The sequence below is a fragment of the Nerophis lumbriciformis genome, linkage group LG18 (genome assembly GCF_033978685.3).
Source record: "Nerophis lumbriciformis linkage group LG18, RoL_Nlum_v2.1, whole genome shotgun sequence".
In the NCBI taxonomy this organism is placed as follows: Eukaryota; Metazoa; Chordata; class Actinopteri; order Syngnathiformes; family Syngnathidae; genus Nerophis; species Nerophis lumbriciformis.
In genome coordinates, this window is record NC_084565.2 from 35,868,272 (window position 1) to 35,894,666 (window position 26,395).

Here is a 26,395-nt window from a genome sequence, read left to right on the forward strand (position 1 = left end):
TGATAAAGATAAAAGTTGACAGCAGTATGCGTGGTTAAAATATGACACAGGTGTTTTTTTGGTTTTCACAGAGAGAAAACGGTACTCTTGGGCCTAGTGAGGTCACATGTCTGGTGCTAAACATTTTTCAGGCTGCGTCCTGAAGAAGTCGGCCGCCAGCTGCACGGTGGGGATGTGTGTGCGTGATGCAGAAGAGGAGCCCACCAACTAACTGCTGTGTGGGATCCTGCATGTCCCTCATCACCCCCAGGAACATTTGCATGACAGTTAAAGTGTGGAGGCAAGGAACACAAGAGCCCAAGCTGGCAGTGAACGAGAGAAGTGGAAGAAAAAAAAAAGAAAAAAAAAGAGGTTGGTTCCACATGTGAAAGTGATTACTCAGATTCGGGCTCCAACGAAACACTTCTCTGAGAGTGAAGCCCACCCTCCGCCCCCTCATCTCTCTTTCTGTAACCTTCAGGGGAAAGAAGGAAGGGGGGGGGGCTTCCAAAAGGCTGTTAAGAGGTACAGCTGTTGATGAGGTAGTCTTGGAGGACGTGTGACTAACACGGAAAAGAAAAGTATGTCTTGCAAACATTTTCTTGGTGTGTGCGTGTGTTTGTGTGTGTGTGTGTGTGTGCGCAAGCAAGATGCACCCATAGAACAATTTGGTCTTCCCCTGTGCTCCCCTGAACCCTACAACTCTCTTCCTCTTGTCGCTCTTTCCTTTTTTCCCCCCAAAAGAGGCCCACTTCCTGTAACAGAGGCCGAGCGCACACACACACACACACACACAAAAATGACAGAAAGCGATTGGCGCTCATACAGCAACATCTGGGATCGTTTTAGACGTGAGGGGGGAGGAGACTGGATGGAGTATAGGGTGCTCCGAGAAGCAGAAAGTAGAGATGAAGAAAAGGAAGGATAGAGAAGGAGAGAGAGAGGTTAATTTTACAGGAGTTAGATGCGGCAAATGGGTCGAGGAAGGCTGGAAAGGTCCAAAAGTTGATCCCGGTCAAGCCATATAAGGCTTCTCGCTTCCTCCCTAATGCTCGCTCTCCCTTTCTCTATTTCCTTATGGCTTCCCAAGCTCACAGGGAGGACTCGTGAGCCCAACGAGTTGATGTGCCACGTCAAGACTGGATACTATCCCGGGACCTGAGGAGTGGAACGTCAGACGCACGAGAGACGGGACCAGAAAGGAGGGGAAAACGTTTTTTGCTAGGCCGTCCATCAGGCAGCCCGGGTGAGAAGAGGCCACAGAGTCAGTTGGCTCCTGCTCCGTCATCCCAGTGTTCAGACTACCTGTTCAGGATCTTGGTGGTGTACAGTAGTCTGCACATTGGTTAGACTGTGCACGGAAAGGCAACCTGAGAGCGTGCAGGCTCTCAATGAGCGGCAAATATGTGTACATTTTGTATTTTGTGTAGTTTTACGTGCACAATACTTGTTGCACTGTAAAATTCCGCCACCCATGTTGGGTGTTTTTGCATGGCCACATAATGAGCGCTTGTGTTTGCAGACATCTTGGCTCTACTTTTGGACGTGTGTTTGTGTGTGCGCGCCTTAAATCTGGTGGTGTCAGGGTCGTTTGCGAGGTATCATTCATCAGCGCTGTTGTGTCTGAGGTGGTGTCTAATGGAGGTGAGATAGGGCACAGGCCTTGCATGCACACACACAAACACACAGAGGTGTGTAGATTAAGTGTATGTATTAGTCAGACGTCTGTTTATCCTCAAGAAGGGGCTGCAGGAGGCCTGTCGGCTGAGGAGGGTGAAGGAATGTCTATCTGCTCAGTGCACAGCGGAGATAAGAGCGGTCGCTGCGATACGGGATGAGAGAAAAAACGGGTTGTAATTCAGGAAAAAAAAAAAAAAGGCGGGCAGTGTGGCGAAACAAGGGATGGAAAAGGTGGGGAGAAATGGTCATGTGGGAATTCTCTGGGCAAGCTCTTGGAAGCTGGTGTTTGGACAACGCTTCATTTTTCCAGCCAGGAATGTGCAAAGTCCCAGCGAGACTGCCAACCACAGAGAGAGAGAAAAGGGGGGAGGAAAAGGGAGGTAAAGAAATAGAACATAAAATCAAAGTTGGAGGGGAGGCAGCTAGTGTAGAAGGGAAAAAAATGTGTGTGGAGTTAGTGTGGGCGGAAATGTGAGAGTCGCGAGAGAGGAAGCAGACGCTTAGCCTGTATGCGTGCGCGCGCACACACACAGAGAGACGCATATGGGAATGTCACAGATCTGATCCGCGGCAATAAAGTGGATGACTGAAAACGCGTTCAAGCCTCCTACGCGCTTAAACCCAGATAAACCCTCCAAGGGACGCTACGGTGACGCCATCCCTAAACGCTTGCATGCCCGCTTGTGTGAAAGTTGTAAAGGCTAAGTAAGAAGTTGACAAGGAATCTGTGTATGTGGGAACGTTCAGTGTTTATCTCGAAAGCAACCATGTGTGCGTCCAAATGAGTGTATATTTTGTCAGCGCTATTTGCATGTCACTTTGTTTACATCAGGCTCTGTGTGTGTACTGTATACTGTATATACAAGTCTGTCCTCTGTGTGCGCTTGTGTGTGTGTGTGTGTGTGTGTTTGGTCTTTGTTTGGATTGGGGCAACTCCAGCTGTGTCAAAGTGAGCCGTTCCAAATGCCTGAAATCCCAGCGGAGGAAGAAGAGGGGGAGTAAGGGGAAGAGTGAATGGAAGGCGAGACCAAAGGGGTGGAGTATTGAACATGGGAGATGCAAGTGGCAAGCCCGGGTGGTAGAAGAAAAAACACACTGGTTTTGCTAATGCAATTGACAGGTTTTGCATGATGGCGACTATAAGCCACACATGCAGTCTTCACTGTCTCTCAACCAAGCGTCACAAGTGTTGATACTCTTGAGGTGCTTGCTTTTTTCCCCCTGCACATCTTCCCATGACGTCAGCTGCGACCAGACTGTTGTGGTGTGTCTGCCTGTCTACACTTGCTGTGCAGACCTTCTGCTCCTGTACAGCAGGCACAGACAGGCAGACAGATGGCAGCCCCACTGACACCAGGACCGCCCGGCAAAATGTGACGGAACATACCTCCTCTCCACTACAATGCTGTTGCAATGAGTTTTAAACTGAGCTGTTTTAATAAAAACATGGTGGATTCTAGTGCACTACTCTTGTTCTTTTACTACTAAGAAGTACACACCTCATTATCCTTGAACCAGGAGAGGCTCTCCGCAGTAAGAACGAACCAGTAGTCCTTGGCGATGATGCTAACGTTGGTGATGGTGAGCCAGCCTTTGTGTATAACCTGCACGATAAGCAAACATGAAGTACTTAGAAGCCTATATAGAGTATATGGACTATGATGGTAAAGCAGATCGTATGCAGCAAAAGTTGTGAAAATTGACAGAATAAAAAGATCAGAACGGGTATTTCCCAGGACAGATTGTGGCGCCAAACACAAACTAAATTCCATTCGGAGGTTCAAGGTGGAAAGAGACGATGAATAAATAGAAGAAAGAACTAAAGTAGGGAAGAAAGGCCAACATTAGTAGCGTACACGTATGACAAAACAAACAATTAATGAAGCCGCACAAGCCATTTTTGTCAGTGTGCACCATTGCAGCCGTCATGCCGGCCCAGAATCCTGTGCACACATTTGTCCGGTAGAGGCTTAAAGAGATTGGTATCCTACTATTAGACTGGAGGGAGGGGCCACACCCTGGAAGGAAAACACAAGAAATAAAGTGCTGGCTCATATCAACACTTTTGGCTCTTGATCCTGATCATATAACATATAACAAAAAGGTGACACCGCCATTAAAAAGTCTGGAGACTATTTAATGAATCCGCCAGAGCTTCCGGTTTCAAAAGCAGCATGTGGAAAGTGCTGCTTGCTGTTAGACGGCGAGAAGAAATCATCATCATTGGAAACACTTCAGTAAAGTCTTACTTTCGTGTGCAGCTACAGAGGCGCATTAATTCTGATGCGTGTGTGAAATGGTAAGAGGGCAAAAAAGCTTAATCTTGTAATTTAAAACATGTCCTGAAGACAAATACTAATTGTCATAACACAGTTGTCCCTCGTTTATTGTTTTCAATTGATTCCAAACATGACCGCAATAAATGAAGTAGGAATCTTTCATTATAAAATCATAAATATTTTCATAGCTCAAGCATAAAAAAACTTTTATGACCTTCTAAAAACATTTTTCAACATTATGAGAGCGATTTAGACATGAAACAACACCCATTAGTCACCTTTACAGGCTTTTAATCTATATAGTAATGCTGCCTAAGATTGAGCCAATCAGTGGCCACAATACTGGTTTGGTCTCATCTAGATACCAAAAATACTACTATAGTATTGACACTTTCAGTTTATCTGTAGAATTGTAGAATATGCTTTAAAATTAGGGATGTCCGATATTATCGGCCGATAAATGCTTTAAAATGTTGTATCGGAAATGATCGGTATTGGTTTCAAAATTATCGGTATCGGTTTCAAAAAGTAAAATTTATGACTTTTTAAAACGCCGCTGTGTACACGGACGTAGGGAGAAGTACAGAGCGCCAATAAACCTTAAAGGCACTGCGTTTACGTGCCGGCCCAGTCACATAATATCTACGGCTTTTCACACACACAAGTGAATGCAATGCGTACTTGGTCAACAGCCATACAGGTCACACTGAGGGTGGCCGCATAAACAACTTTAACACTGTTACAAATATGCGCCACACTGTGAACCCACACCAAACAAGAATGACAAACACAATTCGGGAGAACATCCGCACCGTAACACAACAGAACAAATACCCAGAACCCCTTGCAGCACTAACTCTTCCGGGACGCTACAATATACACGCCCCGCGCCCCCTAGATGCCCCCACCTCAACCCCGCCCACCTCAACCTCCTCATGCTCTCTCAGGGAGAGCATGTCCCAAATTCCAAGCTGCTGTTTTGAGGCATGTTAAAAAAAAAAATGCACTTTGTGACTTCAATAATAAATATGGCAGTGCCATGTTGGCATTTTTTTCCATAACTTGAGTTGATTTATTTTGGAAAACCTTGTTACATTGTTTAATGCATCCAGCGGGGCATCACAACAAAATTAGGCATAATAATGTGTTAATTCCACGACTGTATATATCGGTATCGGTTGATATCGGAATCGGTAATTAAGAGTTGGACAATATCGGAATATCGGATATAGGCAAAAAAGCCATTATCGGACATCTCTATACTATAGTATTGACACTTTCAGTTTATCTGTAGAATTGTAGAATATTCTTTAAAATAATATAAAATTCTGCAATGTGTTGAAGCCGCAATATTTGAAGCGCAATGTGGCGAGGGACGACTGCGCCATCAAAACATGCAACTCTGGTGGAATAAATACTGCAAGTATGTCAACTCAATTCTCACCTGTTGTGCTGGACTGCCTGGGATAGTCTTGTTATCGCTTCGGTTGAACGTGTTCTGAGCACTGATGGACACAACATTTGTATCATTCCACAGGTTTTTAATGCACTTATATGCTGCAAAAGCGTCAACTCACTGAGCAAAGCCGATAAAATCTTCATGCTTGGTGTTAATGTAAGCAAGCTGCATGTCGATGAGCAGCGAGATCTGAGGAAGAAGAGACGTACATTAAGTCGGAGGGGAACAAAGTCGAGCTATCTGGTAATAGAAAACAAATGTGCCAGTCCAAATGTGCGTGACTGACCTGATCTCGGCATGTGCTCTCTTGTTCTCGAATTTCAGCGGCGACAATTCGCTCCGTTTCATCCCGCAGTTTGGGAAAGGAGCTGAGCTTTAGGGAGAAGTCTGTTAAATTCGGCCAAGTTCTGTTGTTTACGGCGGCGCTGTTGCCGATATGTACCTTATTGATGCACTCATACACGGTGGCCGCGAGCTCTTTACTGACCATGTCGACAAATTCAAAACATGGCCCTTTCAGCCGTGAGATCTGCTTCTTCACGATGGCCTGAAAAGCCATGTCGGGGGTGAACAGACCTGTCCTGTAGTGCACCGGGAGGAGAGTGACGTCAACAAAAAGTCAGGAAACAATAACAGCAACCACCAAGGATGCAAGCACCTGACACCGTGGATGTTCCTGATGGCGTAGGCGATCTCTTGCCGCAGCTTCCTCTCATCACACTTCATCTGTCACAGAAACAACATAGGCAATATATAATGAAAGGGAAAAAAACTTGCTCCTACCACTAGTACCGGTACTTAAAGATAACTGCCACCTTACACCAGTCTTTTTCAACCTTTTTTTGAGCCAAGGCACAGTTTTTTCATTGAAAAAATGCGGAGGCACACCACCCGCAGAAAACATTAAAAATGAAACTCAGCAGATATAGACAGTAAAAAGTTGTCCTCGCAAGTGTTGGATATGAATTCAAACCATAACTAAGCATGCATCACTATAGCTCTTGTCTCAAAGTACTGTCACCACCTGTCACATCACGCCGCGACTTATTTAGAGTTTTTTGGTGTTTTCCTGTGTGTAGTGTTTTAGTTCTTGTCGTTTGGTGGCTTTTCCTGTTTTGTTGGTATTTTCCTGGAGCAGTTTAATTTCTTCCCTGAGCACTATTCCCCACACCTGCTTTGTTTTAGCAATCAAGACTATTTAAGTTCTTACTATCCTTGTCATGTACGGATGTAAGTCTTGTCTGTAAGTCTTTGCTGTCGTCCAGAATTCTGTTTTTGTTTACTTTGTAGCCAGTTTGGTTTTAGTTTCATTCTGCATAGCCATCCCTAAACTTCAATGCCTTTTCTTAGCGGCACTCACCTTTTGTTTATTTTTGGTTTAAGCATTCGATACCTTTTGACCTGCACGCTGCCTCCCGCTGTCATCTGCATATTGTGATGACGACAAAGCAATTAGCTACCTACTGCCATCTACTGATATGGAAGAGTATTACACGGTTACTCTGCCGAGCTCTAGACAATACAGACACTCAACGGCACATTATTTGCGGACTATAATAACTGGTTTGCAAAAAATATTTTTAACACAATTAGGTGAAAGGACAATCTCCCACGGCACACTAGACTGTATCTCACGGCACACTAGTGTGCCGCGGCACAGTGGTTGAAAAACACTGCTCTAGACAGCACCGACACTCAAAAACAACACATAATTTGCAGACTATAACTACTGGTTTGCAAAATATATTTTTTGCCCCAAATAGGTGAAATTAGATAATCTCCCACGACACACCAGACTGTATCTCACTGCACACTAGTGTGCCGCGGCACAGTGGTTGAAAAACACTGCCTTACACAATAGAAATGAAAGTAACAACTCAACCAGTGGAACCTGGATTTACGAATCCCTCTTTTTGCAAACTTTTCGATGTCTCAACTATTAGGTCAAGCCAGGTATGCCTCTGTGTGCCAACCATGTCCTTGTGTACGAATGCTATATTAATTCATTTTGTGTCCAGTGTGTGAATGGGAGTGTGAATGTTGTCTGTCTGTGTTGGCCCTGCGATGAGGTGGCGACTTGTCCATGGTGTACTCCGCCTTCCGCCCGAATGCAGCTGAGATAGGCTCCAGCACCCTCCGCTACCCCAAAAGGGACAAGCATTAGAAAATGGATGGATGGATGGATCTGCAAACTCTACTAAAGCACATCTGATTCGCCGCGTCATGTTATGTGGCCCGTGAAAGCTTGGCAATAAGAAGACACTTCATCTTTCTTGCGAAATGTATTTCAATTTTGACAGAAAAAAAAAAGTACTGCATGTAGCTGCAGTTATTCTTAATGGAATAGTATTTTATTATTAGATGCAAAAATGTATTCAATTATTTTGGTCATTGTAACCCATTTTCAAATAAATTCAACAATAGCTGAAATGTATTATTTGCTTGCCACCTTGACTTGTTAAAAGTTAAAGTTAAAGTACCAATGATTGTCACACACACACTAGGTGTGGCGAGATTATTCTCTGCATTTGACCCATCACCCTTGATCACCCCCTGGGAGGTGAGGGGAGCAGTGGGCAGCAGCGGTGGCCGCGCCCGGGAATCATTGATGCTGAGTGCCAAGCAGGGAGGTAATGGGTCCCATTTTTATAGTCTTTGGTATGACTCGGCCGGGGTTTGAACTCACAACCTACCGATCTCAGGGCGGACACTCTAACCACTAGGCCACTGAGTACTTGTGATTTCAAAGCAGGTTTGTAGGTAAACAATGATAATCATCAAATGGATTGGCAATTGTTTAAAAACATGACGTGCTTATACTCTACATTTATATGGTTGTATCATAGATGTTTCAAAGCGGCCCTCTAAAGGCAGACATACGTAACTGTGATGTGACCCATGATGAGAGCGAATTGGAAACCCATATTCTAAGGAATAATCACCGCAAAGCAAGTACCCTGTGGGTTTTGAACAATATCTGACCCCAGGTGGCTGACATAAATGTCGAGTCATCATTATAACCTATCTACTTTTACAATTGTTGTCATTTTAAGACGTTTTTTCAAAGTTGACCGCACAGTGGAAAAAACCTGTAATGGAGGAAGCCGTAAATCTCAGGGCGTCAGTGGGGATTTGTGGGTAGTGGCTAAGTCAAAATGCAGCAGGTTCGTGATGCATGATGAAAAACAGGAAACGTACTTTTAGCAGTTCATATGGGAAGCGCTCATGGAATAGTCGGTTGATCCTCGCACCGCCTGACAGGTTCACAGTGTCTACTTCATCTGCTGAGCCCTCGATGAACTTCTCAACGTTGCCAGCCAGGTGCTGCACGAGCCTGTGAAGACAAAGACGTATTAGGTGGCGTGAGGCAAAATAGCATATAAACGTAGACCCGCAGAGCAAGTGACTGACTTGATGAGTGCTTTGGTCCTGCCGATGGCGTCGTCGCTATCATACAGTTTACACTCTTCAACTTCTTTACTGATGGACACAAGCTGACACTGCAGCTGGCTGTGCAGCGCAGGCAGACTTTCCCAGATGTGCTTTGTCAGTTGCTGCAAACAAACGCCGTTAAAACGACAATGCACACGACATTACCTCTATGTGCTTCTGTAACCTGGTTGAGGGTCTTCTGTAAATACGGCGTGCCCATTCTGTCGCACATGTCTCTGTAAGCCGGGTGGGACAGGAAGAAGTTCTTCTCCGCAATCAGGGCTGCCTCTATATCCTTTTTCCCGTTGATGTCCTTCTGACTGCGGTTCACCAGCCCGATATAACCTTGGGGAGGAAAAGGAAGAGAATGTGATCGGTGTGAGGAAGTGACTAGCATGTGATACTTCATTTTTTTCAGGTTGTATAATCTTAAAGCAACTGTCAGCAAATTTGGACCTGTGTGAAGTTGGGCCCCCTTATCATTGCATATTAATAACAAAACTATAATAGTTACACATACATTTTTTGCAGCACAAACGATTGGGACAAGTTTGTTTTGACCATGTGGGAGACCGGGGGCTGGGTATGAATTTTAAAACATTAACAAAAAAACTATAATTGTTCCATCCATCCATCCATCCATTCTCTACCGCTTGTCCCTTGTGGGGTTCCGGGGGGTGCTGGAGCCTATCTCAGCTGCATTCAGGCGAAAGGCGGGGTACACCCTGGACTAGCGTTGTCCCGATACCAATATTTTGGTACCCGTACCAAAATTATTTCAAAACTTTTCGGTACTTTTCTAAATAAAGGGGACCACAAAAAATGGCATTATAGGCTTTATTTGAACAAAAAATCTTAGGGTACATTAAACATATGCTTCTTATTGCAAGTTTGTCCTTAAATAAAATAGTGAACATACTAGACAACTTGTCTTTTATTAGTAAGTACACAAACAAAGGCTCCTAATTTAGTCTGCTGACCTATGCAGTAACATATTGTGTCATTTATCCTTCTATTATTTTGTCAACATTATGAAGGACAAGTGGTAGAAAATGAATTATTAATCCACTTGTTCATTTACTGTTAATATCTGCTTACTTTCTCCTTTAACATGTTCTATCTACACTTCTGTTAAAATGTAATAATCAAGTATTCTTCTGTTGTTTGATACTTTACATTAGTTTTGGATGATACCACAAATTTGGGTATCATTCCGATACCAAGTAGTTACAGGATCATACATTGGTCATATTCAAAGTCCTCATGTGTCCAGGGACATATTTCCTGACTTTATAAAAATCATATAAATAAATAAAAAACGAAAGACGATGTTGTGATGCCAAAAAATATTGACGTAATCATAGTAGTATCGACTAGATACGCTCCTGTACTTGGTATCATTACAGTGTATGTTAGGTGTAGATCCACCTATGGCGTTTGTTTATATTTTGACGCCGGTGAGCTACAGTGTGTAGTGAAGCATGTTTACCTATTCCTCGTCCTGCAGGGATGATACTTGTAAGAAACATACTTTATTTGTCGCCGTGGAGGCGAGGATTAGTGATATAGAAGTAGCTAAAACACTGCCGACTGCAGGTGGACTTTAGCCGCTAGCTAACTAGCCATGTCTTAAAGCACCTCTTCCGGTCGGTGTTTCAGTGTTATAACTTCACCTTTATCTTTAGTTTTTAAGCCAAAATGCGTCCGTTCTCCCTTTTCTGTCTACACACTGTGTCTGCTTGTAAGTACTCCGTGATTGTGCGCTGCCGAACATGCTCCTCTGCTCGTAAACCAGCAATGACACGACGTGGCACTGGTACTTTTCAGAGGCGGTATAGTACCGAATATGATTCATTAATATCGTGGTACTATACTAATACCGGTATACCGTACATTCCTACACTGGACAAGTTGCCACCTCATGACAGGGCGTCAAAAAAAATTGCAGCACAAACAATTGGGACAATTCTGGGGGGGATTTTGACATGGTTGGTGAGCTGGTTTTGAATAACAACACGTTAATTGCATGTTCGTAACATAAATATAAACATTAACATACAAACTATAAAACAATATCATAAAAACTATAATAGACAAAACAATAGCAGCACAAACGTTTGGGACAAGTTTGAGGAAATTTTGACAAAGGGGGGCTGGTTATGAATGATAAAATGTTAACACAAAAAAATATAATAGACATAAAACAGCACAAAATAGTGGGACAAGTTTGGGGGGTTTTGACAAGGGGGTGAGGGGGCTGCATGACAGAAAATGTATTTAGAATACCTTAAAAACTGTAATGGACAAAACATGTTTTACGGCACAAACGTAGAACAAACAAATGGTAGTGTTATTTTAATATTTGCAATGACAAGGGGGTCTTCACACAGCAAAATACTGGACATATGGTGCACACAACTTGCTTGTCAATTCCCCGCTCAGCTGCAAATTCTCAAAATGACATTGAGGCCCAGGACTAATACAGTGGTCTATCACTTTTCGTTAGTAATACTTTCCAAAAGGTCCAAAAGCCTGTAAGAAAAATCAAATTATTCCGTTCCAGACACCCACAAATATGAACACCAAATACCTTTACTGAGAATAATCATAGTTTTACATTCAGGAAAATGTGAAATACATATGAATGATTAATAAAATGTATAAATTAACAGTGAAAAACACTAACTTACTGATGAGCAGGGGGACGACGCAGTCGCACTTTGCTTCGGGTCGTTTTTTGTTTTTTTTCTTAAATAGTGTTTCTCACCTTTTATATAAAAGTGCTGTCACTCACAACTTTCATTGGTTCCATGGTGGTTTATTTTGCAGTCGGACTCAAATTAAAATAAAAGCACATATTGAGTTACAAACTCACGAGGTTCCATGTTTGGGGAAACCATTATACGAAATTGTTTTAATTTTGTAAATTATCCAAAACGTCACTATGGAGTTATTGAGTCTGTTTAGCTGATTGGAGAGCTGGCTTCCAAGCTCGTGGGTCAAAGATGATCATTTCTGTTTTGTTTGATCAGCCATTTTACTGCCGTGTGACAGGAACCGCTTGGAAGCAGTTAAGGTATGCAAACAAATATTTACAAAATCTTTTGTACCGGTATATATCTGGGGCCTACAGTACAGTACGACTAATGTGTACAAATATTTATTTCTTCTAAAATTTGGTGGGTGCAGCTTAAATACTGGTGCGCTCTATAGCCCAGAAAGTATGATATTTGTATGACAGTTAAGAAAGTTAAAATGTTACTTCAAACAATGCCTATCATTTTTTTATTTTTGTTGGCAAGTCATATAGTTGATGTAGATTCCCATATAGTTGTTCAGATTTACTTTACAAAAGAGAAGAGTAGGATACTTCTCTTGTTGCCTTATTTGTATTTGACTTTATTAAATGTATTTATATTATCATTTGGTGCAGCCGGGCCGGAGCAGGAGGGGATAGAAAGAGGAAAAAAAGGAAGACAGAAGGGGAAATTGTGGGGACAAGAGGGGGATAAGACAGAGAGACAAAAGCAACAACAGCAAACACAACAATAACAACAACAATAGAGCAACATCAGCAAATTGGATATGTACAAATATGATAGTAAAAGTGATAGCAAAGAAGCAGTTAGCGAAATAAATAAATAATACAGAAATGACAATGAGCATTATTACACTACAAATGGAGCAATACAAATACCAATAGAAATAGCACTATTGATAATGAACAATACCTATAATTTACCTCTATTATCAACAATACAGTTGTTCAAATGCAACAATACATATACGTAATGATAACTAGAGATACAGAAGAATGCAGAAGAATGGAGGGGAAGAAAGAGAAGCAACTTATATTAACCTTGTAGATAGCTGTAGTAAAATAGCTTAAGTTTTGTCAGCGTGCCATGTGTTGCCCAGTTTCCCCTAGAGCAGGGGTCGGCAACCCAAAATGTTGAAAGAGCCATATTGGACCAAAAATACAAAAAAAAATCTGTCTGGAGCCGCAAAAAATTAAAAGCCATATTACATGCAGATAGTGTGTCATGAGATATACATTGAATTAAGAGGACTTAAAGGAAACTAAATGACCTCAAATATAGCTACAAATGAGGCATTATGATGCAATATGTACATATAGCTAGCCTAAATAGCATGTTAGCATCGATTAGCTTGCAGTCATGCAGTGACCAAATATGTCTGATTAGTCAACAAAACTCACCTTTCATGCACAACGTTAAAAGGTTAGTGGACAAAATGAGACAGAAAAAGAAGTGGCATAAAACACGTCCTAGAAAGTTATACATGTAAACAAACTACGGTGAGTTCAAGGACCGCCAAAATTAGTAGGACAAAACGGGGCTCGCCAAATACTCGAATCAGTGAAGCATGTTTAATATAAACAGTGTGCTTTATAACAATTAGGGAGGTTTGTGTCATGTTTGTCCTCCTACAGAAACCATATTAAAACAAAAAATAGATTGTTTTCCCCTCATCTTTTTCCATTTTTCATACATTTCTGAAAAAGCTCCAGACCTTTTATAACAGAGAGCTTTTGTAACAGAGAGCCACTAGGGCGGCGCTAAAGAGCCGCATGCGGCTCCAGAGCCGCGGGTTGCCGACCCCTGCCCTAGAGCAACAACGTTAATATATGTTTGATGAAACGTGATTATGTGCATGAGTGTATGTATGTATATGTACTTGTATATGTACAGAATGTGTATATGTATCAAATGTATCAATCCCTTTTCTACCGCTTGTCCCTTTTGTGGTGGTGGGGGGTGCTGGAGCATCAAACAATGCCTAGGCAGTTATTAAAGCTTATATAAAGGCAACAGTTTGAGCCTGACACGGTTTCCTATGAGAAAAAGAATTTGACAATGTCAAGCGAGAATGACAAAATCAGCTGTTTACAAAAAGTAATAGGTGTAACAGGATTAGGCTCCATGACTAAAGCTCAGTTTCTGTGCGGCTGACTTCAGGGGCTTTTCCGTGGATAATGCATTAGCTTTTTGGAAGAAGCATGAAGAAGGTGCACCTGGTTGTGCTTCGCTGGCCTCATCTCATCACGCGTAAACACCCGCCTACCTCTTCGGAGTGGAAGCAGCTTGTTCTCAAGTATTTCCCGTGCATCTGTTCCTTCATCCATAAGGTCCAGCATGGTGATCACTCCCATCGTGCGCCGACCTAAAAAGTGCAGCGAAATGAGACTTAACAAGCTGTGGTTGACTTAAGGGCTTAGACGCAGTCGACTCACCCAGCGGGTCCACGTCTTTGGCCAGTTTGAGCGCGTCCGAGGTGGCCAGGTCCATGTTGGCGGGAGTCACAGCCAGGATGAGGCAGTTCTTCTTAGAGATGTACTGCATGATCATGTCTCGTATTTGGTATTCGATGTCCGGCGGCTGGTCGCCCACGGGCACCTTGGTGATGCCCGGCAGGTCCACGAGAGTCAGGTTGAGCACTGTACATGACAAAACGTTATAAAAGAGACTTGACAGTGAATATGTTAAGATAAAGAGCAGGCACACAAGCTACCGTTAGGGGAATAAATCCGCAGGTTAATGGGGATGGGAGAGATGCCTTTATTGGATCCGGTGAGTCGGTGAGTTTCAACCTCAATTTCCTGGCGAATCTCATCAAAATCTGTGAACTTCTTTCCCCGGCAGTGTAAAAATTCACCGTACTCTAGGGAGACACAACACATCCGAGCAAAGACTTTGAATACAAGGAGTATCTGGTGTTGAACACTGTGTTGGTGGTTTAATAATTGAGGGAACAGAGTGATAACATGTCAGTAGAGAATGTTGGGAGCACAGCACGCTAGGCCAAACAGTCCTTACTTTTCTCTCCTGTTTGCCTACAACTGTGCCATCTAGTGGAGGCTTTTGACATGTTCTGAAAATCAACAACTATCTACATTCCATCAGTCAATTGTTTCTGAAAGCAGTAGACCATGAGTGACTGTCCTGTCCACTAACACAGATTGTCAATAACATTTGAGCTGGAGGTGAAATATTGTCGCTATTAACAGACATAAGGGGCATAAACAGGGGTCTCCAAATGTTGCTTTTTAATTAGGTAGGCAAAAGCAATATATTGTCGACGAAGCTAGTAAAATCTATTGAGGGAAAACACAACAAACAATTCAGCTTTGTGCTGACAAATACTTTCCCATCACATTACTATTTTTGTCCCTCAAAACATTATTTTCAGTGGGGGCTTGATCCTAGTTGGTAATGTGATGCAGGTTGTGTTGAATTATATTTCAAAGATCAAGCTGCATGCCACAAATTGCTTCCATGTATAGACTTTGGACCCTCCTGGCTGGGCACATATCAGGAATTCTGTGTTTCCTATACATTTTTTTTTTAAATTGTGGCCCGCCGACAAATTGATTCGGCGCTACTTGTTCTTTTGGGCGTATCAGGTGCTGCCCTGTGCCCCTCCCCCTTTTAAAAGCACCAACGGGCCGACCATTTTTTTGGTGACATTTAAAACATTAAAAAAAATAAAAACAGAATTGTCATTATGAACATGTTTGTTTTGAAGTTAATTATATTTATATAGCGCTTTTTTCTAGTGACTCAAAGCTCTTTACATAGTCCATCCATCCATCCATCTTCTTCCGCTTATCCGAGGTCGGGTCGCGGGGGCAGCAGCCTAAGCAGGGAAGCCCAGACTTCCCTCTCCCCAACCACTTCGTCCAGCTCTTCCTGTGGGACCCCGAGGCGTTCCAAGGCCAGCCGGGAGACATAGTCTTCCCAACGTGTCCTGGGTCTTCCCCGCGGCCTCCTACCGGTCGGACGTGCCCTAAACACCTCCCTAGGGAGGCGTTCGGGTGGCATCCTGACCAGATGCCCGAACCACCTCATCTGGCTCCTCTCAATGTGGAGGAGCAGCGGCTTTACTTTGAGCTCCCCCCGGATGGCAGAGCTTCTCACCCTATCTCTAAGGGAGAGCCCCGCCACCCGGCGGAGGAAACTCATTTCGGCCGCTTGTACCCGTGATCTTGTCCTTTCGGTCATAACCCAAAGCTCATGACCATAGGTGAGGATGGGAACGTAGATCGACCGGTAAATTGAGAGCTTTGCCTTCCGGCTCAGCTCCTTCTTCACCACAACGGATCGATACAGCGTCCGCATTACTGAAGACGCCGCACCGATCCGCCTGTCGATTTCACGATCCACTCTTCCCTCACTCGTGAACAAGACTCCGAGGTACTTGAACTCCTCCACTTGGGGCAAGATCTCCTCCCCAACCCGGAGATGGCACTCCACCCTTTTCCGGGCGAGAACCATGGACTCGGACTTGGAGGTGCTGATTCTCATCCCAGTCTTTACATAGTGAAACCCAATATCTAAATTACATTTAAACCAGTGTGGGTGGCACTGGGAGCAGGTGGGTAAAGTGTCTTGCCCAAGGACACAATGGCAGTGACTAGGATGGCAGAAGCGGGGATCGAACCTGCAACTCTCAAGTTGCTGGCACAGCCACTCTACCAACAGAGCTATACCACCCCATGCTCTTCATGTTTTTAAACGCACTTACTTCAAGTACAGTACAGGCCAAAAGTTTGGACACACCTTCTCATTTCAATGGGTTTTCTTTATTCTCATGACTATTTACATTGTAGATTGTCACTGAAGGCATCAAAACTATGACACCTTTGAAGTGAAAACCATGAGAGAATGCCAGGAGTGTGCAAAACAGTAATCAGAGCAAAGGGTGGCTATTTTGAAGAAACTACAATAGAAAACATGTTTTCAGTTATTTCGCCTTTTTTTGTTACATAACTCCACATGTGTCCATTCTTAGTTTTGATGCCTTCAGTGACATACAGTACAATGTAAATAGTCATGAAAATAAAGAAAACGCATTGAATGAAAAGGTGTGTCCAAACTTTTGGCCTGTACAGTATGTCGTGGCCAATTATGCAAATTTGACAATATAATAACGCCATTACTTCATTCCTGCGCTGCCACTAATAGATTTATGGGAAACACTGGAAAAGTCATGAAGTCCTGTCCATAAACATAGATGGTCTAACAGATGAGCCAATAGTTAAAGGGGACATTCTATGCAAAACCAACTTTTCGTACCTATTTTTGTGTATTCGCAATCTGCGTAAATCCTGAAAACTTGAAATAAAAACCATGGAGGCATGGTGGCGATATTTATAAAACAATCTTGCCTTCCTTAATATTTCCTTTGAAACGAACTGTTCGGAATTTTACCAATTTGTGACATTTTTACAAAAAGTGACATCAACGGATATTTCCATACATAGTACAGATTTACCCAAAGAGCGTCAATAAGTTTCTTTCTTCCTTTCCTCTATCCTCTTGTTGTGGGGCAGACTGGCTCGTACATGCACGTGCACACTACGCTTCTGCTATTTCTCATACAAAGTAGCGTATAGTTCTAACTTATATCTGTATGTAGACTACATACAGAAGCAGTAAAAACTACAACAAAGTTGGCGGGGAGAAGATGCAGTCAAAGTGGAGCCACCTAAAAAAATGGCACATCCTGTAGGGACTGTTAGAAAGCGGTCAGTATAACATTAACCATGCAACATTTACAAAGGACATACAACATAAAGAACCACCATTGCATATTATGTACACCACAAGGAAGTGTTTTAAATACAGAAAACAAAACATAAAATTTCGGCTTTATTATGCAGTATACTAACACTAGAGATGTCCGATAATGGCTTTTTTGCCGATATCCGATATTGTCCAACTCTTAATTACCGATTCCGTTATCAACCAATACCGATATATATACAGTCGTGGAATTAACACATTATTATGCCTAATTTTGTTGTGATGCCCCGCTGGATGCATTAAACAATGTAACAAGGTTTTCCAAAATAAATCAACTCAAGTTATGGAAAAAAATGCCAACATGGCACTGCCATATTTATTATTGAAGTCACAAAGCGCATTATTTTTTTTAACATGCCTCAAAACAGCAGCTTGGAATTTTGGGACATGCTCTCCCTGAGAGAGCATGAGGAGGTTGAGGTGGGCGGGGTTGGGGGTGGCGGGGGCATAGGGGGTGTATATAATAGCGTCCCGGAAGAGTTAGTGCTGCAAGGGGTTCTGGGTATTTGTTCTGTTGTGTTTATGTTGTGTTACAGTGCTGATGTTCTCCCGAAATGTGTTTGTCATTCTTGTTTGGTGTGGGTTCACAGTGTGGCGCATATTTGTAACAGTGTTAAAGTTGTTTATACGGCCACCCTTTGTGTGACATGTATGGCTGTTGACCAAGTATGCATGGCATTCACTTGTGTGTGTGAAAAGCCGTAGATATTATGTGATTGGGCCGGCACACAAAGGCAGTGCCTTTAAGGTTTATTGGCGCTCTGTACTTCTCCCTACGTCCGTGTACCACACCGTACAGCGGCGTTTTAAAAAGTCATACATTTTACTTTTTGAAACCTGTACCGATAATTTCCGATATCACATTTTAAAGCACTTATCGGCCGATAATATCGGCAGTCCGATATTATCGGACATCTCTAACTAACACTATACAATACTGTGTGACAGAAACACTTTTTAAAAAGGAAAAAGATATGGACATCATGCATGCACGGCTGATTGGGAAGTTCTGCTCACCGGCGTCCGCATAATGCAGCTGCAAGATTAAAGGCCTGCGAGTGACAATTCCTGAACCACGGGGAAGGAAGTCTCTGTCGGAGAAAACAAACTGAAAAGGAGAAGGAAATACACGTGTGCCTACACACACAAAAGACTTCTGTCTGGAGCATCAACATGACCTTTTAAAAAAAAAGAAATCTTTTTAAAGCAAAGTCTCATGGCTGTCTAGATAGAGAAAGTGTCATCAAAAAAAAAACTGTCCTTTCCCATATAAGTCATACCTCAGGAATTGTTTTAAGTGCATCCTGCCACAGAACAAATTGGGGTTGGGTGTCATAACACACAAAGACAAAGGAACTGCAAATATCAATGCACATTCAGGAAGGAAGGCCAGAATAAAAAGCCTTTCACGTGTGGCTGGAAACTATTCCTACTCGGTCTGCAGGGATTTCTGGACTGGTCTCTACTCTCTCCTTAACCTCACCTAGCCTGTGTTTTCCAGCCTTTATTGAGCCAAGGCACATACAGTATTTACCATTAGAAAAATCTTACATTTTAGGTGTTATGATTAATTTAAAGAACATTTGCCATAGAAATCACATATACATTATACAATGGTTAAAATAATCAAAAATGTAGCTTTTTTTACATAAGGTAAAGGAATTCCTGAAAAAAAGCATTGTATATTTTTCTCTAATTCACTGATTGTTCCATATCTGACATATTGCATTAAAGTGTGGGAAAATACCCGCAAAACATTTAAATCCAATCTTCTTTTTAAAGAAGACAGTTATAAGAGTCATTAGTGGAAATGTATTCAAGGAACCCACAAATTCAATATTTAACTTATTGAAATGTAATGAACTGGTAAAGTACAATATTCTAAGTTATGTTTTAAGGACAAAGAACAATTCTACAACAACATACATTGTAAAAAGAGACAGTAATTCTAACCTACAAATAAGTGAGACTTAAATTATATATATATATATATATATATATATATATATATATATATATATATATATATATATCGTATTTTTTGGAGTATAAGTCGCTCCGGAGTATAAGTCGCACCGGCCGAAAATGCATAATAAAGAAGGAAAAAAAACATATATAAGTCGCACTGGAGTATAAGTCGCATTTTTGGGGGAAATTTATTTGATAAAAGCCAACACCAAGAATAGACATTTGAAAGGCAATTTAAAATAAATAAAGAATAGTGAACAACAGGCTGAATAAGTTTACGTTATATGAGGCATAAATAACCAACTGAGAACGTGCCTGGTATGTGGTTCTCAAATGGGGGGTACTTGAAGGTATGCCAAGGGGTACAGTGGGGCAAATAAGTATTTAGTCAGCCACCGATTGTGCAAGTTCTCCCACTTAAAAGGATGACAGAGGTCTGTATTTTTCATCATAGGTACACTTCAACTGTGAGAAACAGAATGTGAAAAAAAAATCCAGGAATTCACATTGTAGGATTTTTAAATAATTTATTTGTAAATTATGGTGGAAAATAAGTATTTGGTCAATAACAAAAATTCAACTCAATACTTTGTAATATAACCTTTGTTGGCAATAACAGAGGTCAAACGATTACTATAGGTCTTTAACAGGTTTGCACACACAGTAGCTGGTATTTTGGCCCATTCCTCCATGCAGATCTTCTCGAGAGCAGTGATGTTTTGGGGCTGTCGCCGAGCAACACAGACTTTCAACTCCCTCCACAGATTTTCTATGGGGTTGAGGTCTGGAGACTGGCTAGGCCACTCCAGGACTTTCAAATGCTTCTTACGGAACCACTCCTTCGTTGCCCGGGCGGTGTGTTTGGGATCATTGTCATGATGGAAGACCCAGCCACGTTTCATCTTCAAAGCTCTCACTGATGGAAGGAGGTTTTGGCTTCAAATCTCACGATACATGGCCTCATTCATTCTTTCCGTAACACGGATCAGTCGGCCTGTCCCCTTAGCAGAAAAACAGCCCCATAGCATGATGTTTCCACCCCCATGCTTCACAGTAGGTATGGTGTTCTTGGGATGCAACTCAGTATTCTTCTTCCTCCAAACACGATGAGTTGAGTTTATACCAAAAAGTTCTATTTTGGTTTCATCTGACCACATGACATTCTCCCAATCCTCTGCTGTATCATCCATGTGCTCTCTGGCAAACTTCAGACGGGCCTGGACATGCACTGGCTTAAGCAGGGGGACACGTCTGGCACTGCAGGATTTGATTCCCTGTTGGTGTAGTGTGTTACTGATGGTAACCTTTGTTACTTTGGTCCCAGCTCTCTGCAGGTCATTCACCAGGTCCCCCCGTGTGGTTCTGGGATTTTTGCTCACCGTTCTCATGATCATTTTGACTCCACGGGATGAGATCTTGCGTGGAGCCCCAGATCGAGGGAGATTATCAGTGGTCTTGTATGTCTTCCATTTTCTGATAATTGCTCCCACAGTTGATTTTTTCACACCAAGCTGCTTGCCTATTGTAGATTCACTCTTCACAGTCTGGTGCAGGTCTACAATTATTTTCTTGGTGTCCTTCGACAGCTCTTTGGTCTTGGCCATAGTGCAGTTTGGAGTCTGACTGTTTGAGGCTGTGGACAGGTGTCTTTTGTACAGATAAGTTCAAACAGGTGCCATTAATACAGGTAACGAGTGGAGGACAGAAGAGCTTCTTAAAGAAGAAGTTACAGGTCTGTGAAAGCCAGAGATCTTCCTTGTTTGAAGTGACCAAATACTTATTTTCCACCATAATTTACAAATAAATTCTTTAAAATTCCTACAATGTGAATTCCTGGATTTTTTTTCACATTCTGTCTCTCACAGTTGAAGTGTACCTATGATGAAAATTACAGACCTCTGTCATCATTTTAAGTGGGAGAATTTGCACAATCGGTGGCTGACTAAATACTTTTTTGCCCCACTGTACGTGAGATTTTTTTTTAAATGTCTGTCAAAAAGAACTGTGAAAAGAAATGCAACAATGCAATATTCAGTGTTGACAGCTAGATTTTTTGTGGACATGTTCCATAAATATTGATGTTAAAAATGTCTTTTTTTGTGAAGAAATGTTTGGAATTAAGTTCATGAATCCAGATGGATCTCTATTACAATCCCCAAAGAGGGCACTTTAAGTTGATGATTACTTCTTTGTGTAGAAATCTTTATTTATAATTGAATCACTTGTTTATTTTTCAACAAGTTTTTAGTTATTTTTATATCTTTTTTTCCAAATAGTTCAAGAAAGACCACTACAAATGAGCAATATTTTGCACTGTTAAACAATTTAATAAATCAGAAACTGATGACATAGTGCTGTATTTTACTTCTTTATCTCTTTTTTTCAACCAAAAATGCTTTGCTCTGATTAGGGGGTACTTGAATTAAAAAAATGTTCACAGGGGGGGGTACATCACTGAAAAAAGGTTGAGAACCACTGTGTTAACATAACATATTATGGTAAGAATCATTCAAATAACTATAACATATAGAACATGCTATACGTTTACCAAACAATCTGTCACTCCTAATCGCTAAATCCCATGAAATCTTATACGTCTAGTCTCTTACGTGAATGAGCTAAATAATATTATTTGATATTTTACGGTAATGTGTTAATCATTTCACACATAAGTCGCTCCTGAGTATAAGTCGCACCACCGGCCAAACTATGAAAAAAACTGTGACTTATAGTCCGAAAAATACGGTGTATATATGTATGTATGTGTGTGTATATATATATATATATATATATATATATATACATATATATATATATACATATATGTATGTATGTATGTATGTATGTATGTATGTATGTATGTATGTATGTATATATATATATATATATATATATATATATATATATATAGCTCGTTTGGTAGAAGTGGCCGTGCCAGCAACTTGAGGGTTCCAGGTTCGATCCCCGCTTCTGCCATCCTAGTCACTGCCGTTGTGTCCATGGGCAAGACACTTTACCCACCTGCTCCCAGTGCCACCCACACTGCTTTAAAAATGTAACTTAGATATAGGGTTTCACTATGTAAAGCGCTTTGAGTCACTACATAAAAGTGCTGTATAAATATAATTCACTTCACACATATATATATATACATATATATTGCATTTCAATTAAGGGTGTTGCAAACTTAACAGTAGAACAAAACAATGTAATCTTTCTCTGTAATAAATACATTTTTAATCATGATGATAAAAACGCATTAAATTAATCCCCTCAATTCCCCCAAAAATTGATTAACTGGCTGGAATATAAAGACAATATAACATACATCCATATACATGGATGCATATGCAAAAGTGCAATATATTTATCTGTACAGTAATCTATTTATTTATATCTGCACTTTATTGGTCTTTTATCCTGCACTACCATGAGCTAATGCAACGAAATTACGTTCTTATCTGTACTGCAAAGTTCAAATTTGAATGACAATAAAAGGAAGTCTGTCTAAGTCTAAAAGATATGACTATGAGTAAGCTGATGTTTTTATTTTTCTGTTCTATGTTATGAAACATAAACATGGCTTTAATAGTCTACTGAGTTGAATAGCTAATATATATTGTATCAGATCTTCTTAGGCCATCTAATCACCAAATCATGTGTTGTATTTTTGTCTCGCCAAAAGTTTAGACACACTTTCGTATGCCACTGACTTAGAGAAGGGAATTATAGCTCCTTGAAGGGAGCCGTTCAGGTTATAGTTTAGTTTTTTTTTTTAAACTGTTCTTTTTTTTTAATCAAGGAAACAATCAATAGTATCAGTTTTGCAATAAGCTGTGGATAAGAATCATTAATTTTACACAAATATTACTCTATTGATGGGACTTATTCTGAAATATTGGCTATAATTGTATTGTTTGTTGTATTTTCATTGTTAACATTCCATCAAGCAGTGACATATTTCCATGCTTTGGCAGTTATGTCTACATAAGTATGATACGTCCTTAATCTTCGAAATAATATTTTTGGAGCAGTCCACAAGTTCTTCTCAGTTTGAATTTTGTGTAGTAGTTTAACAATATAGAAAAAGAAGCGTAGAGTGAAAACCAGTGGTGGTAATACAAGCCAAGATGGCTGTTGACAGCAAGCACTGTGCAAACTATCTGAATACAAAAGAGGCTTACATCTTCCTGCAAAAAGCAGATACGAGCAAAAAAAATCTAAAATATGCAATGAAAAAGATCCCTATAGTTTGTCAAAAAAAGATTTGTCGAGTAATAAAGGATTGTACGTCGGTCGCGTTCCCAGACGGCATTCTCCTCGACAAAACAGATGCAAACTTGGAAAAGCATGGAGGTCTACAACTTCTTTGTGTGTGGCTAGGTCAAGGACATTGGTATCAAGACTCTCCCGGATAAATATGCATCGTTTTTGCTGGGGTATGGTTGCATTTTATGATTTACCTTCACGTCTACAGCCATGTTTGTTGTTGTTGCACTTGCCCTTTAAGAGTAGCATGCTTTTCCCTGTCTTTATCAAAATATAACTATAGATGTAAACATTGTGTATGTGCTGAAAGCTTCATTTTTGATTGCTGCCTTTGGTAAAAACGTAATCCTTTAAGTATTTGCTCACGTTTGATTTCTTTTCGAAACACTCGTAGCAAACATCTGTTTAAGCAGTGTTTTCCCACAGGGCAACTTTAGCCTACTACTCCAACCATATTATTTACCAGCAACATAAAGTGAAACAGATGCAGAGGTGTATGTTTTGTCGTGGTGTGGAATATAAATTAGGACCCTTTTCATGAGAAAAGTGCATTTCTGATCTGACCCTGCTTTATTTTTCAGTGTTTGCTGAGTCTTACCTGTTCCCTCCGCCCTAATTTTTCTACTTGCCCAACTTCTCAAATCTACTTGCCCCAATATTTTTACTTGTCCTGCCTAGGTTTTTTTCTGGCTGTGTAGTGCTCATGGCTTATATCTTACTAAAATCCTTCCCGTTGACTATTTACAACACTACACAGTATTTATTATTATTATTATTATCTATAATTACATTTAAATGGCATTGCATACATGTAAAATTAAATGCTATTTCACATTATTTGACCAGTAGCAGTTACACCCATCTGAACAGGTCAGCTACCTGTTTAAAGCCCGATCACAGTTGAAATCTTGAAATGAAGGGCCTTTAATGGCCAAAACATTAACCTGGACAACATTTTAACAGCTGGTTGGCTCAGATTTTATTATTTTCATTGCATTCACATGCTGCAGTGGACAGTGGACATTTTAGCTTGAGTATTAATGTAGTATCTGAAGCACCGTCTCCATGTGTGTTTATTGACAACAGGGTTATAACCTGGACACGTTAGCTCGTCGGTAAGAAAACAGGTGATTGTTATTACGTGCGTCTGCCCCAGACTCCGAGTCAAACAGCGGCGGTGTTAATGAAGCAGTGTCAGGCTCGGTGAAATCGCGGATTAACGTTAAATATATGACGAGCCGCGAGCGATGCAGCTATAACCTATCTACCTATAAGCTGTATTACCCTCGTATTTTGATCCCGTCCGTCCGTCCGTCTTCGTCTTCTGGCCCACCAGGTGAATTAAGTGCTATTGGCGGAGTTACAATGCATAGTAGGCTACCGCCACCTACTGCACCGGAGTTGTGACTACAAGGTACATTCACAGACAGAGTCCCATTATTTTATGAGCGGTCGAGCGAGTCAAAAGCCGAAAAATCCAACTGTGGCGGACGTAATTCTTTCGTGGCGGGCCGCCACAAATAAATGAATGTGTGGGAAACACTGTAAGAAATAATAAATAACATCAAGACAATACTTAACTGGGAAATAGTAACCTTTAAAAGTGTATTAAACAAACCTTTAACGAAGTGATCTCTGTAAATTCATGTATTCTTCGACTATGCTCCCCTGGACTGGAGTTTGAGCTGCATGCTTTTCTCATCCTCGTTTCGTAAAATCGTTCACTCTGCCGCCCTTTTTGGTTACCCCTCGAGGAACTCTGAAGAAACGTTTATCCTTTTCACGATTCGTACAGCCGAAAACCATACAAGCATAGGGCATTTTTCTTTGAGAAATGCTAAGTGGCGCCTAGTACCCATTGAGAACAGAGCTAGCTTAACCACCACGCATTATTAATGGCTGGGACAGGAGACCGTCAGTAAAATCAAAGCAATACTGAATGGGAATTAGTGTCCAAAATTGTGATTTTTGATACTTTCCTTTTAGCAGTAGTTCAAATGTAGTGAAAGAGATTACAGTTCTAAGAACTTCGGCTTATTAGTGATTCCCAGAGCCCCAAAAAAGTCTGCGGGCTATAGAGCGTTTTCTATTGGGGCTCCAGTACTCTGGAATGCCCTCCTGGTAACAGTTAGAGATGCTACCTCAGTAGAAGCATTTAAGTCCCATCTTAGAACTCATTTGTATACACTAGCCTTTAAATAGACCCCCCCCCCTTTAGACCAGTTGATCTGCCGTCTCTTTTCTGCTCTTCCCCCCTCTACTGCGTGGAGAGGTTATTAGGTGACCACAGATGACGTGCTAGCTGTTCAAAGTCGGGACCCTGCGGTCTGCGATCCCCTCCTAGGTTTCTCATTGTACCCTATTGGGTTGAGTTTTTTTCTTGCCCTGATGTGGGATCTGAGCCGAGGATGTCGTTGTGGCTTGTGCACCCATTTGAGACACTTGTGATTTAGAGCTATATAAATAAACTTTGATTGATTGATTGATACTATTAAACATCGAAACCTCCACGATTTCCGAACCCTTTCCTTGGCGGATACATAAAAAAAACAGTGATATCGTCACAATTTGCAATGCTGCAAGTAATTCCTTAAAGCAGTGTTTTTCAACTAGTGTGCCGTGAGATACAGTCTGGTGTGCCGTGGGAGATTATGTAATTTCACCTAATTGGGTTAATAATATTTTTTTTGCAAACCAGTAGTTAGAATTCGCAAACGTGCTGC

At 41.3% G+C, this 26,395-nt stretch overlaps 1 protein-coding gene across 6 annotated transcripts in view; it reads right to left on the reverse strand.

The window, feature by feature from the left end:
* dnm3a (dynamin 3a) overlaps positions 1–26,395 on the reverse strand; it is a 47,453-nt gene that overhangs the window by 19,023 nt on the left and 2,035 nt on the right. For 3 of the 6 annotated variants that reach the window (XM_061978225.2, XM_061978223.2, XM_061978221.2), the window contains exons 3-16: positions 18,453–18,543; positions 14,362–14,511; positions 14,084–14,287; positions 13,915–14,013; positions 9,014–9,174; positions 8,809–8,951; positions 8,596–8,731; positions 6,056–6,123; positions 5,840–5,978; positions 5,684–5,770; positions 5,516–5,586; positions 5,383–5,443; positions 3,651–3,677; positions 3,159–3,263 (exon numbers count right to left, since the gene is read on the reverse strand). In XM_061978225.2, the coding sequence (XP_061834209.2) occupies positions 3,159–3,263; positions 3,651–3,677; positions 5,383–5,443; positions 5,516–5,586; positions 5,684–5,770; positions 5,840–5,978; positions 6,056–6,123; positions 8,596–8,731; positions 8,809–8,951; positions 9,014–9,174; positions 13,915–14,013; positions 14,084–14,287; positions 14,362–14,511; positions 18,453–18,543 (1,542 nt within the window). The remainder of the gene's footprint in view (positions 1–3,158; positions 3,264–3,650; positions 3,678–5,382; positions 5,444–5,515; positions 5,587–5,683; positions 5,771–5,839; positions 5,979–6,055; positions 6,124–8,595; positions 8,732–8,808; positions 8,952–9,013; positions 9,175–13,914; positions 14,014–14,083; positions 14,288–14,361; positions 14,512–18,452; positions 18,544–26,395) is intronic. The other 3 variants (XM_061978224.2, XM_061978222.2, XM_061978227.2) reach the window with 3 other exon arrangements.